Source organism: Gorilla gorilla, chromosome 12, assembly GCF_029281585.2.
Source record: "Gorilla gorilla gorilla isolate KB3781 chromosome 12, NHGRI_mGorGor1-v2.1_pri, whole genome shotgun sequence".
Lineage (NCBI taxonomy): Eukaryota > Metazoa > Chordata > Mammalia > Primates > Hominidae > Gorilla > Gorilla gorilla.
In genome coordinates this window covers 37292006-37308214 of record NC_073236.2, presented here as the reverse complement: position 1 = coordinate 37308214, position 16209 = coordinate 37292006, and the positions used below count along the sequence as shown (strand labels likewise).

The following is a 16209-nucleotide window of genomic DNA, read 5'->3' as shown; positions in this document are numbered from 1 at the left end:
CTTGACTAAAACAATGTGTTACAAGGAAACATTTTGTATGATTATATGTTTGTAAAACCTCTGTGCTCTGAGTTACGGAAATAAGCTTTGAAAACAACACCCCAAAGTTTTAATGAATAGGACTATACCAGTTTTAATTTTCTTCCTCATATTTCCTGTATTTTCTGAAAAGAAACTTCATAGTGAGCATATAATATTTTAATAATCAGCAAAAATAATGCAGTCATTTCCATTCTGGGGAAAAAACATCATGTACTTTTAGCCACCTGCACCTTTAATTTAAAGACCTAATAATTGAAATCAAGCTTAATTATATCAAAGTTCAGGAAAAGTATAGTTGAATCCCTAGATCTGTCAAGATGTTTAGCAAAAAAAATTATTTTTTAATATTTATTGTGAGGTGGATGTTATCTAATGAAAGTTAATATTACTATCAAATAGATTGATTAGATCCAGAATTTAGCCACTGGAGCATTCATCGTATTCTTTTCCATGTGTAGGGAGGACTACACTGGTTTATCCAGTTGCCTCATTTTTACCTAAAATAATTCATTTTAAGCCCTCTGTGTATGGGAGATAGTGGAAGCCAGTCTAAAATATGCTCTGAGGTTGGGCGTGGTGGCTCACACCTGTAATCCCAGCACTTTGGGAGGCTCAGGCAGGTGGATCACCTGAGGTCAGGAGTTGGAAACCATCCTGGCCAACATGGTGAAATCCCGTCTCTATTAAAAATACAAAAATTAGCTGGGCATGGTGGTGAGCACCTATAATCCCAGCTACTTGGGAACTGAGGCAGGAGAATTGCTTGAACCTGGGAGGTGGAGTTTGCAGTGAGCTGAGATCGTGCCACTGCACTCCAGCCTGGGCGACAACAGCAAGACCCTGTCAAAAAAATAAAATAAAATATGCTCTGAGACCACTTGTCAAATTTGTAATTGGTTTAAACTTTGGTGTAGCTTGCTCAATTATGTACATAAGAACAATATTTTGTGAAATTATTACTATGTTTTGATATGCAGTTTTGCTCTTGTTGTCCAGGCTGGGGTGCAATAGCACGATCTCAGCTCGTTTGCAACCTCCACCTTCTGGGTTCAAGCGATTCTCCTGCCTCAGCCTCCCGAGTAGCTGGGATTACAGGCATGCACCACCATGCCCGGCTAATTTTGTATTTTTAGTAGAGACGAGGTTTCACCATGTTGGTCAGGCTGATCTCGAACTCCTGACCTCAGGTGATCTGCCCACCTCGGCCTCCCAAAGTGCTGGGATCACAGGCATGAGCCACTGTGCCCAGCCAGTATTATTATTATTGACTTAGCTTTTTTTAAAAGTAACTTTTATAATCATAAGAATGTAATAAAATTAAAACTTGAGTTGATAGAGGGAAAATTCTTCTTTGACCTATGTGTTTTATTTATTTATTATAATTTTTTTTTGAGATGGAGTCTTGCTCTGTCACCCAGGCTGGAGTGCAGTAGTGCCATCTCAGCTCACTGCAACCTCCACCTCCTGGGTTCAGGCAATTCTCCTGCCTCAGCCTCCCAAGTAGCTGGGATTACAGGCGCTTGGCACTGCACCTGGCTAATTTTTGTATTTTTAGTAGAGACGGGGTTTCACCATGTTGGCCAAGCTGGTCTCAAACTCCTGATCTCAGGTGATCCGCCTGCCTCAGCTTCCCAAAGTGCTGGGATTACAGGTGTGAGCCAACTGCGCCCGGCCCAACTTTCCTGTTTTATTTATTGCCTTGCCTTATGGTTTATGTTTATGAGATCATCATTATGTTCTGGTCACTAGCACAGAATAAGGTCCATTTATTTATTTAGTTTTTAAAATATAATTTTTTTTTTTCAAAAAAGGGGGGAGAAAATGTAACCTTTGTGATTGGTTTACCTTTTCTTTAATTCTAGGGTGGGTATATGGCTGCCAAGGTCCAGAAATTGGAGGAACAGTTTCGATCAGATGCTGCTATGCAGAAGGATGGGACTTCATCTACAATTTTTAGTGGAGTTGCCATCTATGTTAATGGATACACAGGTTGAGTACTTTTTACTTAACCCTATTTTGGCATCTGTTTTTATTAGGATTGAGAATGATTTGTTTTAAAATTCTATTTTTACTCATTTATTATAGACAAATGATTGTAAGATGAGAAGAAATAAATCATCTGCTTAGATACTTCTTTTTCCTTTCCATGTTGCTTTTACCTGCCATTGTCTTTAACTTTTATCAAAGTACATAGTTTCAAAACGTCACATGAGGTTTAAAATGAAAAACGGGAAATTACCACACATGGGTAGTAGGACTTGTAAACTGTGAGCTTCACTGTAGGTCCATTTCATTGGTAAATCTCTAGATGTCATTATCCATAGGTCCTTTAGGGTGGGGTGGTGTGTGCGTGTGTGTCAGTGTCAGATTTCCTAGAGAAGAGTCTTTTACCCTCTTGTCTGTAGAAGAGTGTAAACTGCCAGCATTTGGGTCACCAAGCAGGGAAGGAAAGGACCTGAATTCTCACAATTTAGGAAGTAAAATTTCACTTAGTCTCTCTATTCATTTTCTCATTCCTACCTCCTCCCCACCAGCTGTGCCTATTGTCATTGAGTCCAGTATCTGGAAGGGGTAGTGTAGTCTTTATTCTTGGTGAAAGGAAAGAAATGTGCAAATTCTTGTTTGCCTGTTGCACAGTTTCAAGGATGAATTTATCCACACATCCACTTTTGAAGGTGCCTGTGTGTTTATTTCATGACTTTCTCTTTGTTTTACTGGTAACAAGCAGCTTCTTTCCAAGCTTCCATATGGCCAGCTTCAGTTTTATCTTTCACTGAACTGTAAAGTCAGTTAGCACTTGCCTGTTAGTTACCAGGTTTTCTGCCTAAATTTTTCTCTATTTTCTTGGGGATTCTTCTTATTATCATTTCATTGTATTTTTTGAAGTGAATGGCTGTAAATATTTGTGTCAGTCTGTTACATATTCCCTTGTCCCCTTCTCAACTGGCTGATACCTGCTATCTTTCAGGTCTCCGTGCCTGGCTTTCCCTTGATTGCTTGACTGTCTTCATACTGATTTAGGTGACTTCTTGTGCTCTTCTGGAGCTATGGCTCCTTGAATGAATCTGCATCTTAGAATTCTTTAGACCTTTCCATAGTTGTCTGTTTACTGGACAAGAGCTGGAGCTACATTTTCATCACTATATCCTTGGTGCCTCTACAGTGACTGGACACAATCATTCAGGACATATTTGTTGAATTGGAGTTAAGTATTAATTAACTGGTACATTTATCTGGTTTAGTAAGAGAAGAGTGTGTTGCTTGTAATTAAGTTGTTTTATTAGGCATCATTGATGATGAATTTAGTCCAAGAATGTCATCTCAAAATAAATGCTGGTGCAGCATTGGAAAGTTCACATGCAGAAAGCTTGTAACTTTTCTGTGTAGGAAGGTATCCTGACAAATTCAAGCTCTGTGGACTTCCTGAGATGCTCTATGAAAAATTAAAAACGTTAATGAAAACAGATAGGCATTGCTTCTTACATTAGCCAGTCATGGAAGTCTCCAGTTCAAGAAAGCACCCTTATTCACATAGGAGGAAGAAAAAGAGATTCTTTGTGTGAGGGAAGAAAAATGAATATTGCAGTAATCACTTTTTTGATTGAGAATCTGGAATTCTAAATCTGCTTTTATCACTAATTTTTGTGTGACTGTAAAAACATTTTCTGTTTGGATCTATTATTATCTCTATCCTTTTCTGCAGGATAGAGATGATAATATTTTTGCTCTTGTTATTAAGATTTCATTATAACTGTACAAATAAAGTTCCATTATGCTGAATTTCACCGAGATATCCAAACTGTGGTGCTGTAAAATAACTTTATTTTTAGAAAAATTCAGTTTTAGTGAATACTTTACAACTTTATAGATAAAACAGCGTTAACAATTAGCAAGTAAAAATAACTCTTTAGATGCAATAAGACAAGTAGGAGGTGCTATTTTGTTTTTGATTTAAAAAAATAAGCTTTATTTCACAGTCTTGAGGAGTACTGGTCAGCTATTTTGTAAAATGCCTATATATATATTTTGGTATCATCTTTCTTCTCCATTAGCATGTAAGCACCAAAAGTGCAGACTTTGTCAGTTTTGCTCATTGCTATTGTGAAAGAAAGTTTTCAGGCCGGGCACGGTGGCTCACACCTGTAATCCCAACACTTTGGGAGGCCGAGGCGGGCAGATCACAAGGTCAAGAGATTGAGACCATCCTGGCCAACATGGTGAAACCCTGTCTCTACTAAAAATACAAAAATTAGCTGGGCGTGGTGACGTGCGCCTGTAGTCCCAGCTACTCGGGAGGCTGAGGCAGGAGAATCACTTGAACCCGGGAGGCGGAGGTTGAAGCGAGCCGAGATCGCGCCACTGCACTCCAGCCTGGCGATAGAGTGAAAAAAAGAAAATAGAAAGTTCTCTGAAAAGGAATTTGGAGGAAAGAGACTTCATTCCAGTGAACAGTTTGCAAACCTGGGAGATGCAGTTTTCACTGTAAAAGAAGCTGTGGTGTCCCTTCTTGTTGATTCTTAACCATGCTCCCCACAAACTGTAATAATCCAAGTGTTCTTGATTCCTTTAAAGCTCCCAGTTCAGCCATTTGAGCCTCTCATGATTTCGTAGTCCCTATACCTTCCAACCCAGTTAACATTGAACTTGAACTTGGAGGGAAGACCCTCTAATAGTTCACCTGTCAACCTATTCTTCCCTTCACCTGGCCCCAAAAATGTTTTTTGCTTGTTAAGATTGACTTCTTTGCCTTCTATCCTTTTTGTTTGTTTTGTTTGTTTCTTTGTTTTGAGATAGGGTCTCCCTCTGTCACCCAGGCTGTAGTGCAGTGGCACTATCACGGCTCACTGCAGCTTCAACATCCCAGGTTCAAGCCATCCTCTCTCCTCAGGCTCCCAAGTAACTAGGACCTCAAGTGTGTACCACCATGTCCAGCTGATTTTTTAATTTTTTGTAGAGACGAGGTCTTGCTGTGTTTCCCAGGCTGATCTGAAACTCCTAGGCTCAAGCGATTCTTCTGCCTCAGCCTCCCAAAGTGTGGAGATTACATGTATGGGCCACCATGCCTGGCCTATCCATTTTTTAAATTAATTTTTTTTAGATAATTGTAGATTCACATGCAGTTGTAAGACATAGCACATAGTGATACTGTGAACCCTTTACCCAGTTTCCCCAAATGGTAATATGTAATAAACTTGCAAACAGTATCACAACTGGGAAATTGATACTGATACAGTTAATATACAGAACATTTCCACACTACAAAGATCTTTCTTTTTTTTTTTTTTTTTTTTTTTTTTTGAGACAGATTCTTGCTCTGTCACCCAGGTGGGAGTGCAGTGGCATGATCTCGGCTCACTGCAAGCTCTGCCTCCTGGGTTCACACCATTCTCCTGCCTCAGCCTCCCGAGTAGCTGGGACTACAGGTGGCCACCACCACGCCTGGCTAATTTTTTGTATTTTTAGCAGAGACGGAGTTTCACCGTGTTAGCCAGTATGGTCTCGATCTCCTGACCTCGTGATCCGCCCACCTTGGCCTCCCAAAGTGCTGGAATTACAGGTGTGAGCCACTGTGCCTGGCCTCCACACTACAAAGATCTTTCATGTTACTCTTTTATAGTCACACCCACTTCTGTTCTCCGCCTTTCCTTAACTCCTGGCAACCACTAATCTGGTCTCCATTTTTATAATTTTGTCATTTCAAGAATGTTATATAAATAAAACATACAGTATATAACCTTTTGGGGCTGGCTTTTTTCACTGAGCATAAATTATCTGTCAAGTCATCAAAATTGTTGCTTTTTTATTGTTCAGTTATATTTCATACTGTGGATGTACCAGTTTGTTAACCTTTCATCTGTTAGGGACATCAGAGTTATTTCTTGGTAGGCTATGAACATTTGTGTATGAGTTTTTGTATGAGTATAAGAAGAGTACAGTTGTTGGTTCCCGTAATAGTTACATCTTTAGTTTTTGTAAGAAACTGCCAAACTGTTAACCAAAGTGGTTGTAGTATTTTATACTCCCACTAGCCTTGTGTGAGGGATCAACTTTCTTTGCATCCTTGCCAGCATTCAGTGGTTTTCATTTTATCCATTTTAATAGATGGTGTTGTATCTTTTTGTGATTTTAATTTGCATTTGCCTCATGGCTAATAATGTTGAACATTCTTTCATGTGTTTATTTCTTATCTTTACATCATTGGTGAAACATTTGTTCATGTTTTTTTCCTCATTTTCTAATTGGATTTAGTATTTTTTACTGTTTAGTTTTGATATTTCATTATATATTCTAGAGACTACTGCTTTGTCATAAAAGTGGTTTGCAGGTATTTTCTCCCAGTCTGTAGTTTTTCATCCTCTTGAAATGGTCTTTTGCAGAACATTTTTAATTTTGATGAGATCTGATATGTCGATCTTTCCTTTTATGGATTGTGCTTGCAAGTCTAAGAACTTGTCACTTTGGTGCTAGATCCCAAATATTTTCTTCTATATTTTTAGATTTTATAGTTTTATGTTTTACATTGAAGTTAATGTTTCATTTTGAGGTTTTACAATTTTTTTTTTTTTTTTTTATTTGTGGATTTCCAGTTGTTCCAACACAGTCAGTTGGGCATATTTTGGTGGATCTGTTTCTGGGTTCTCTGTTCTCTTCCATTGATGTTTGTGTCTGTTCCTTCACCAGTACCACACTATATCAAATATTGTACCTATGTGGTAAGCCTTGATATCAGGTAGAGTGATTGCTTTCACTTGTTTCTTCTTTGTCAAGATAATTCTGGCTATTCTAGGACCTACGCCTCTCTCTCTCTCTTTTTTTTTTTTCTTGAGACAGGGTCTCACTTTGTCACCCAGGCTGGAGTACAGTGGTATGATCTCAGCTTACCGCACCCTCTGCCTCCCTGGCTCAGGCGATTCTTGTGCCTCAGCTACCCGAGTAGCTGGGATTACAGGCACATGCCATGATGCCCAGCTCGTTTTTTGTGTGTTTTTAGTAGAGATGGGGTTTCGCCATGTTGGCCAGGCTGGTCTCGGACTCCTGACCTCAGGTGATTTGCCTGCCTCGGCCTCCCAGAGTGCTGGGATTACAGGTGTGAGCCAGTGCACCTGACCTATATAAATGTTAAAATAAGTCATTTATCCACAAAATACCTTGCTGGGATTTTGATAGGAATTACATTAAACCTGTAGATCAGTTCGGGGAGAATTGACGTCTTTACTATGTTGAGTTTTCTAGTTTACAGACCTTATATCCCATTTTATTTTTCTTTAGTTGATTGAACAAATATATTTTGGATGCTGCTTGTGGGTTAGGAGCTATGTTTGAAAAGAGATAGCAGTTGATGGAGAATGTGGATTTTGTGATGAAAAAGTAATCTCTAAGCCTTAGACATGAACAGAGGAGGGTGAGTGCCAACACAGAAGAGGAAACAATTGCCTTTGGGAGTGGGAGTGAATACTTCATAAAGGAATCGAAATGTTTAGCTTGGTCTTAGATAAATAGGCATTTTCCAAATGAAAATGGAGAAAGACATTCTAGTCCTAATTCTGACCTACATTTTCAACCTCATGTTCTTAAATTTTGCTCAACAAGATTACCCTGATATTCTAGATTTGTCTTTTTACTTTTACAGTTCTGTGTTTCTGTTTGTTCTTTTGCCTCTGAGGAAAAACTCCTTCCCTACTCACTTCTGTGAACTGGAAGTATATTCATTCATTAAGATCCAGATAAAGTTAGGTTTTGCCTCCTTCCCTGTCTAAGCCAGTCCATAGTAGTAGTATTTTATATAGCGAGATATATAATTCATAGCATTATTGCTAGAAACATTTATTTTGACACCTGGGTTTTGTCTTGTATTGTTAGGTCTTAATTCTATATTAAGTTCTTTGGCATTAGGAAGCCTGTTTTATGTATAGTAATCCCTTGCCAAACATGGATTAGAGATAACACCTCAGGGCCTTAAATTTGCAGTTCCTTCTGCTTCCTCGGGTCTTCATCATTCAGATCTCTGCTCAAATGTTACCTTTTTACGGAGACCTTCCCTGACTTCGCCTATCTAAAACAGGTGTACTTTGCCCTCCAGTCGCTCTCTAACCCTTTATCCACCTTCCTCTTCATTTATTTGCACCTAAAATGGTATTACTTGCATGACTTATTTTTGTCTCCTCAGTGGAATACAAGTGCTATCACGGGGCACAGACTTGAGTCTTTTTCATTGCCATATCTCCAGTGCCTAGAACCTTGCCTGGCACATTGTAGATACTCAATAAGTATTAGTTGAATGAATAAATAAATAACAGGTTTTGTATTTGTACATCAGAATGTTAAAATATTTTCACTCAGATGCTAAATCAGCTCAGTCTTAAGGAATGGGCCACATTTGAGGCCTGCATGGTAATCTGGGAGGTAGGCTCTGGGCATGTTTATTTTTGTGAAAGCTGCCCAGGGGGAGTCAGTGCTTCAGACTTAGTGGACAGTGGTTGCACTTTAGTGGTGTGAGATTGGGACAGTTCATATGGAAAGAGGTGTTCAGGTTAGTTTCTACTTCCTTTAGTACGTGGGTAAAAGACCAGGTCTTTTGATTTTGGCACTGCTGAAGTTTGTGAAAAAGCAGGTGGAGGGGGGCCCGGACAAGTACTTTAGCACAATTCACAAAATGAAACAAGGGGGAATATGCAAGTGTAACAGACTTATATTTCAAATAAGGATTTGTTTGAAAGCTGACGGCTTACATTGATGTTTTCTAAACGTACAAATGTGTTTTAGGAGAGGATTCTCTTTAAGGTTGACAAGTCTAATTTTTTGGAAATAAATGCCTCCCAGATATTATTTCGTATGGATATATAATGTCTCTCCTTCCATTTCCTGTGAGACTCTGATCTTGTAGATAAGAGATGGAGGAATTGAACCTCTGACATAGAAGACTTACCGTATTAATTTATGCCATCTCCTGTAATTTTGCTAGTACCTGATGTGAAATTTGCACCTAATTGGTACTCAAAAATTTGTTCCCTAAGCATTTGAAACTTTTCTTCAGTTTTTGTTTGGTTGAGCGTATCTGTGGCTTTTAGTTGATTGTGGTGACTCTGTTGGTAAGTCTGAGGTAGTTAGGGGTGAGAAGAGTCAAGAGAGTAGTATCGCTGCTACAGAAACTGAGGGACAGGAGTCCAAAGACAGAAGGGTATGCACAGTAAGTTTTCTCTGTTGCCTCATCAATAAGTTATCTTTTCTAATTCATAAGATTGTGAAACTCAAATGAAATAATGAAGATGTTGCCATGGTAGGAGCAAAGGAGGTATAAGCAGCCATTCACCTCACTTCTTTCTGTGATTTATATAGCACAGCCAACAATTAATTAAGTTCTTTGGATATGCAGGATGAAATGGTGCATATAGTAAATGTTTTCTCAGTAGAGATCTAGCTAGGAAAGCTTTTGTGCAAGATTTAAAAATTTTGTTTATAGAATATGTTTTAACCAGATGAGCAAAACTTTCTATAAGCTGGGCCTACAGACGTGAAAGTGGTCTTCATATGGCTCTTTTGATGTTATATGGTGGCATTTGCTCTTGTGACATTTTACTTGTAGGACTTTAGGTCTAAACGTGGGCTAAATTGTGGTCCTTGTATATGGCTTTTACTTTTACTGTGCTTTCAATTGTCTGTCACTGTGTCTGGTTTTAGTTAAACCTCAAATTTATTTGCATATAGAATGTTCTGCAAAATAAAACTAATAATAGGAGTATTGTGGAATTTTATTTATTTGTTGATTTAAGATAAGCTCTGTTGCCCAGGCTAGAGTGCAGTGGACTGATCATAGCTCACTGCAGCCCCAAACTCCTGAGCTCAACAGATATTCCTGCCTCAGCCTCCTGAGTAGCTGGGACTAGAGGTGTGTGCCACCACACCTAATTTTTGGGTTTTTTTTTTTTTTTTGAGCTGGAGTTTCGCTCTTGTTGCCCAGGCTGGAGTGCAATGGCGGGATCTTGGCTCACTGCAACCTCTGCCACCTGGGTTCCAGTGGTTCTCCTGCCTCAGCCTCCCAAGTAGCTGGAGTTACAGGCGCATCCATCACATCCAGATAATTTTGTATTTTTAGTAGTGACGGGGTTTCTCCATGTTGGTCAGACTTGGTCTTGAACTCCTGACCTCAGAGGATCCACCCGCTGTGGCCTACCAAAGTGCTGGGATTACAGGTGTGACCCACCATGCCCAGCCTTTTCTGTTTGTTTTTGTTATTGTTTTTTTGTGGATTTTTTTTTTAAAGACGGATCTTGCTGTGTTGCCTAGGTTAGTCTCAAACTCATGGCCTCAAATGATCCTCCTGCCTCAGCCTCCCAAATCTTTCAAATTACAAGCATGAACCAGGAGGTCGAGGTTACAGTGAGCTCTGATAGAACCATTGCAGTCTAGCCTGGGTGACAGAGCCAGACCCTGTCTCTAAATAAAAAATAAAAAGGCAGAGAACAATGAGCAGAAAAGCACTCACTCTGACATTTCAAAACAGTGACATCGATTGTAAAAATTTGGAGGATAGAATTTCCCTGAATCTAGTTTTGTTTTGTTTTGATTTTTTTTTTTTTTTTTTTTGGAGACAGAGCCTCACTCTGTCGCCCAGGCTGGAGTGCAGTGGCGTGATCTTGGCTCACTGCAACCTCCGCCTCCCGGGTTCAAGGGATTCTCCTGCCTCAGCCTCCTGAGTAGCTGGGACTACAGGCGCGTGTTACCACGCCCAGCTGATTTTTGTATTTTTAGTAGGGACGGGGTTTCATCATGTTGGCCAGGCTGGTCTCGAACTCCTGACCTTGTGATCCGCCTGCCTCAGCCTCCCACAGTGTTAGGATTATAGGTGTGAGCCGCCATACCTGGCCTGTTTTGATTTTTTATTTTCTGTTTATTCTTTGCTAGTACATCAAGGACATTCTTGAAGGAGTATATACTGAAGGGTGGGCAACAAGAGAAGGATTTGTAGGAGGGATTATGAATTGCAAAATTTAATGTTTTGTGTGAATAGAGAGCAGCTTTAGCTCTAGAGCTCCTTCTTGCTTCCCGGTTTGGGGTAAGAAATGGTAAAAATAATACTGATAATATTGTTAAGAGCTGACACATAATTCTTTTTTTTTTTTTTTGAGACAGTCTTGCTCTGTTGCCAGGCTGGAGTGCAGTGGCACGATCTCAGCTCATTGCAACCTCCACCTCCTGGGTTCAAGCGATTCTGCTGCCTCAGCCTCCTGAGTAGCTGGGACTACAGGCACGTGCCACCATGCCCAGCTAATTTTTGTATTTTTAGTAGAGACGGGGTTTCACCATGTTGGCCAGGATGGTCTCGATCTCTTGATCTCGTGATCTCTCCGCCTCGGCCTCCCAGAGTGCTGGGATTACAGGTGTGAGCCACTGCACCTGGCCACATAATTTTTACTATATGCAGGATACTTTTCTCAGTAATTTATAATTTTTAGCTCTTAATTCCCACAGAAGTCCTTTGAGACACTATTATTATCCCCAGTTTACACGTGAGGAAACTGAGGTTCTGAGAAGTTAAGTAACTTGCCTGAAATCCACGTAACTAGCAAATGATGGAGCCAGGATTTGACCTTAGTCATTCCTGCTTTGGAGTCTGTCCTCTTAATACATTATATGGTGTCTCTAATTTGTGAGTGAGTGAATAAGTGTTTTGAGATTTTACGTATTTATACCACTTGTACTCCACTTTTGCTGGAGGGTGGATTCTAGGCAGGAGTCTGTGATGCATTGAGGATGTTAATGAATTTAGCAAATACTCACTGAGCACCTGCTTTATGTCAGGGATATGAAAGTGCTTGACAGACAAGGTTCCTGCCTTCAAAGAGCATATGTTCCAGGGGGGAATCTGACAGTAAACAAGTAAACAAACAGACATGGTAATTTCAGATTATCAGTGCTATGGAGAAAGTTAACTGTTACAGTACATTGCAGAGATGGGTTCTGTAGGCAGTGTGTCACACAATGTTTAATGTCATATAGCTTTCATGATGTTGGATATTATCTCCCCCTTTTTTTTTCTTTTTTCTTTTCCTTTTTTTTTTTTTTTTTTTTTTTAAGACAGGCTCTGGCTCTGTCAACCAGGCTGGAGTGCAGTGGTGCAATCTCAGCTTACTACAAACTCTGCCTCTCTGGCTCAAGGTATCCACTTCAGACTCCCTAGTAGCTGGGACTGCAGGCACACACCACCACACCTGGTTAATTTTTTTCCATATTTTGTAGAGACAGGGTCTCACTTTGTTGTCCAGGCTGGTCTTGAATTCCTGAGCTCAAGCAATCTGCCCGCCTTGGCTTCCCAAAGTGCTGGAATTACAGGTGTGAGCCACTGTGCTTGGCTCCCAATTTTTTTTCTAATTAACCCCACATCTGCTGAATTAAAGGAGAGTGTTAAATACAAAAATGAATTTATTATGCAAATCTGCAGTTATCGTGTATGTTCTTTTGGACTTGTAATAAGGGAGTATGTTCTAGTATTGAAGAAATAGAACCAGAGAGGAATACTGCTGTAAAAATTAAAAAAAAAAAATTAAAAATAGGGTAGCTTCCAGCAACCATGCATGCCAAGAGTTAGCATGCCAGCCTGTTGGGCCTGACAGAGTGGTCCCTGGCTGCTGTCCATAGTGCACTATTGGCAGGTCTGTTTTTGTTGAAACTTTGGGTCACCATGTGTCAGCCTATGTATATTGTCTTCTGTCATTTTTTCTTTTCGTAGAGTCTAGGGCAGGATCCTGAGGTCATATACATTACTCGAAAGGAGTTCTAGTGTGATCATAGTTTATAATAATAGCAGTTTTCATATTGAGTGACCTCTACATGCCAGACTAATTTCATTGTAACAGCTTTGTTTATGGAGAAAGAGGAGAAAGCCTAAAGAAGTTAAACAACTTCTCCAAAGTCAACACAACTCAGGAGTGTGAAAGCTAAGATTAAACTCAGATCGGTCTTATTCCATAGTTTATGTGATCTTGCCTTTTAACTAGATTGGTTTTCATGCTTCACTTCACACTGAAGAATATGTAAGAGCTTTCAGAAGTGAACTTCAAAGAGCCCTCTTAACTTCATCCAGTAGAAGGGCAATGTATTTTCCAGTTCCAAATTTCTGGAGTAATTAGTTTTCAAAGAGCAGCTAGTAGACGGGTGAGTACTTTATGAGTATGTATATGGAAAGTTAATGTGTTCTTGACGTGTCTTTTTATTCGGTAAAGGACAGCCATTTTCTATTTAAGTCATTAAATAGAATTAGTTTAGGAAAGTTACAGATTAACTTGCAAATTAATTTTTTAGATTTCTGTGATTTCATTGGATTTGGTGCCCATATTAATGCATTGTAATGTAGCCTTTAATTTGATACTTCTCACTGTTGTTTTATAAGATCAGCCAGGTTCTTTAATGTTAGAGAAAGAAACTGAACTGTAGATTCCTGACTGGCTAGCTGTTTAATTTCTACTGTTTCATATTAAATCACTCTGATGCTGTAGTTCAGTTTTTAACTTAACCTTAACCCTGAAAACTTCCATTATTAATTTTGAATTCATTTTGTTTAAAAGGATGCTTTTAAATCTCTTTGTATGACACTGCCCAGTTTGGTAGCTGCTAGTAACATGTGTTAAGCACTTGAAATATGGCTATTCTAAATTGAGATGTGTTGTAAATGTAAAATACCCGCTGGATTCCAGAGATTTAAGAAGAAAAAAGAAAGTAAATATCTCAGATTTTTTCTGTTGATTACATGTTGAAATATTTTGGATATATTGGGTTAAATAAAATTAATTTCACCTTTTCACTGTTTTTAATGAGGTTACTAGAAAATTTTTATTTATGTGGCTTGCATAATATTTTCTACTGAATAGTGCTAATATTTGTCATCAGTAATGTCAAATTTTGTGCTGTAAAATTTAGACAAACCTGGTATGTCTGTACGTGCTGTTAGTTTTTTATCTTCTAGAAACTAAAGCTCACCTAATTATTGTCATAATGAAAATGTTTATTTAAATACTTGGACCTATATTGCTTGGGATTAAGCTTGCGATAAGCCACATGTGGAAACTCCCCCTGGGTACAGCTGTTGTTAGGGGAGGTGTGAGTTAGAGCATTCATTAAGATGATAGGTGAAAGAAAGAGAACAGTGATGATTAATGTGATGCTAGTAATGCAGGTCATAATATGACTTTAGTGAATCAGACATTTCTTCTTAGGGGGAAGCATAAGTCACATTGTGTCTTTAAGATATTTTCTTAAAATATTTCCAATATTTAAGACATATATTTTCTGTAGTTTTATTAAGAATAAATCATTTGAAACAAAACTGAAAAAAATTGGTGTTTCTTGGTTTGCAGTCTTTTTTGTTTTGCTGGACTTTATTTTTTGGCCTTAATGAAATTTCATATTAGGGAACTGGATAATATTTACTATTTGATTAACTTTTAAGATATTTTCTTAAATAAAAATAAAAATTATAAAGCTTTCTAGAAGTAAAATCTACTAATAAGCCCTACAGTAAGTCTCCTTTATAGTAAATATGAGTAACTATTATTTATCTGACTCCTCTTTTATACTCTGGAGGAGTGGAAGGATTAGTCTTTGTAAAATGATTCATAAATGGGTTTATAGTTGTTAATTTTTAAAAACACAATATCAAGGTCATATGCTAAGTATAGTAAAAAATGTAAAAATATTTGTACTGTTATTAGTATTTGATTCATTACTTGAGATCCCTATTTGCTCTGCTAGGCACTTCTTAGATGTTTTTGTGTTAGTTGGTTGTCTGGCAGCCAGGGAAGGAGGATGTACTAAAGCAACATAGCTTTCTCACTTTGTGATTTACCTCCCAGCTTTGTTTACTGGCAACACAGCCAAGGAGAAGGTGAACCAATGACATTCTTAAAGTTGACCTATTTAAGGAGTTATTCATTAGGGTTCTACTTCTTACACATAAGACTCTTAATATATTTTAATATAAATTTTGCAGATCCTTCTGCTGAGGAATTGAGAAAACTAATGATGTTGCATGGAGGTCAATACCATGTATATTATTCCAGATCTAAAACAACACATATTATTGCCACAAATCTTCCCAATGCCAAAATTAAAGAATTAAAGGGGGAAAAAGTAATTCGACCAGAATGGATTGTGGAAAGGTAAGTTTAATTTATTAAATTTAATTAATAAGTTTTTAAAGTTAGAATACTTTTTATTTTTTTTTTTGGGATAGGGTCTCGCTTTGTCGCCCAGGCTAGAGTGCAGTGGCATGATCATGGCTCACTGCAGCCTCAACCTCCCAGGCTCAAGCAGCCCTCCCATCTCAGCTTCCAGAGTAGCTGGGACTACAGGCATGCGCCACCACACCTGGCTGATTTTTTGTAGAGATGGGTTTCACCATGTTGCCCAGACTGGTCTCAAACTCAAACAGTCCTCCAGCCTTGGCCTCCCAAAGTGCTGGGACTACAACCACTGCGCATGGCCTTTTTATTTCTTTTATAAAATTGTAACTAATATATTGCCTCCTAATTGACAGGGTGAAAAATAATGTCTTAAACAACACTACCGTTTAAGCTCATGTTGATAATACTATAGCCTAGGATTTGGCATCCTAATAAAAGTAGCATGTTAATGTTTTTGCCAGGAATCAGGGGTGATGACTCAGGAAAGTGTCAGGAAGCAGTTATGGGAGAAGGTGGAGCAAGCGTATTATTCAACAAATATATGTGTACCTCTTGAAGACTAGGCAGTGTTCTGTGTTCTTGGGAAATAACAATGAACAAAGCAAAGATCCCTTCACTACCTCATGGAGTTTATATTCTGTTGGGAGAGAAAGAATAAGTAATGTATGAGTACATTATACCATGTTGTCTCTCACATAGGTTTTTAGCAGGATAATACATCAAGATAATGTGGACCTAGAATGCTAGGAGTAGGGGGAAAGGAGGGAGTACAGTCGCAGTATTATTTACTGTTTTTTAATGATTATATTGTGGTTTCTCTGCTGTTGGTTTGGAAATGATAAGTTGTAAATCAATGGTGACCATTCATATTGACTTCCTAAGTTTAAATATGTTATCTGAAACCTTGGAGATGAGCTAAAACTTAAGTGGTTTATATTTTTAAATGACATGAGGTATGTAATACATATGAGCAATTACTGATTTATAAAAG

At 38.5% G+C, this 16209-nt stretch overlaps 1 protein-coding gene across 10 annotated transcripts in view; it reads left to right on the top strand.

Moving 5' to 3' along the window:
* The window catches only part of REV1 (REV1 DNA directed polymerase), an 88520-nt gene that overhangs the window by 25188 nt on the left and 47123 nt on the right, over positions 1–16209 (top strand). For 4 of the 10 annotated variants that reach the window (XM_055378443.2, XM_031008353.3, XM_031008349.3 and 1 more), the window contains exons 3-4: positions 1905–2031; positions 15026–15194. The exons of 2 other annotated variants lie outside the window; for them this stretch is intronic. In XM_055378443.2, coding sequence (XP_055234418.1) covers positions 1905–2031; positions 15026–15194 — 296 coding nt within the window. Of the gene's footprint in view, positions 1–1904; positions 2032–13037; positions 13195–15025; positions 15195–16209 lie in introns of those variants that run through there. 4 more of the 10 variants (XM_055378447.2, XM_055378446.2, XM_055378444.2 and 1 more) reach the window with 2 other exon arrangements.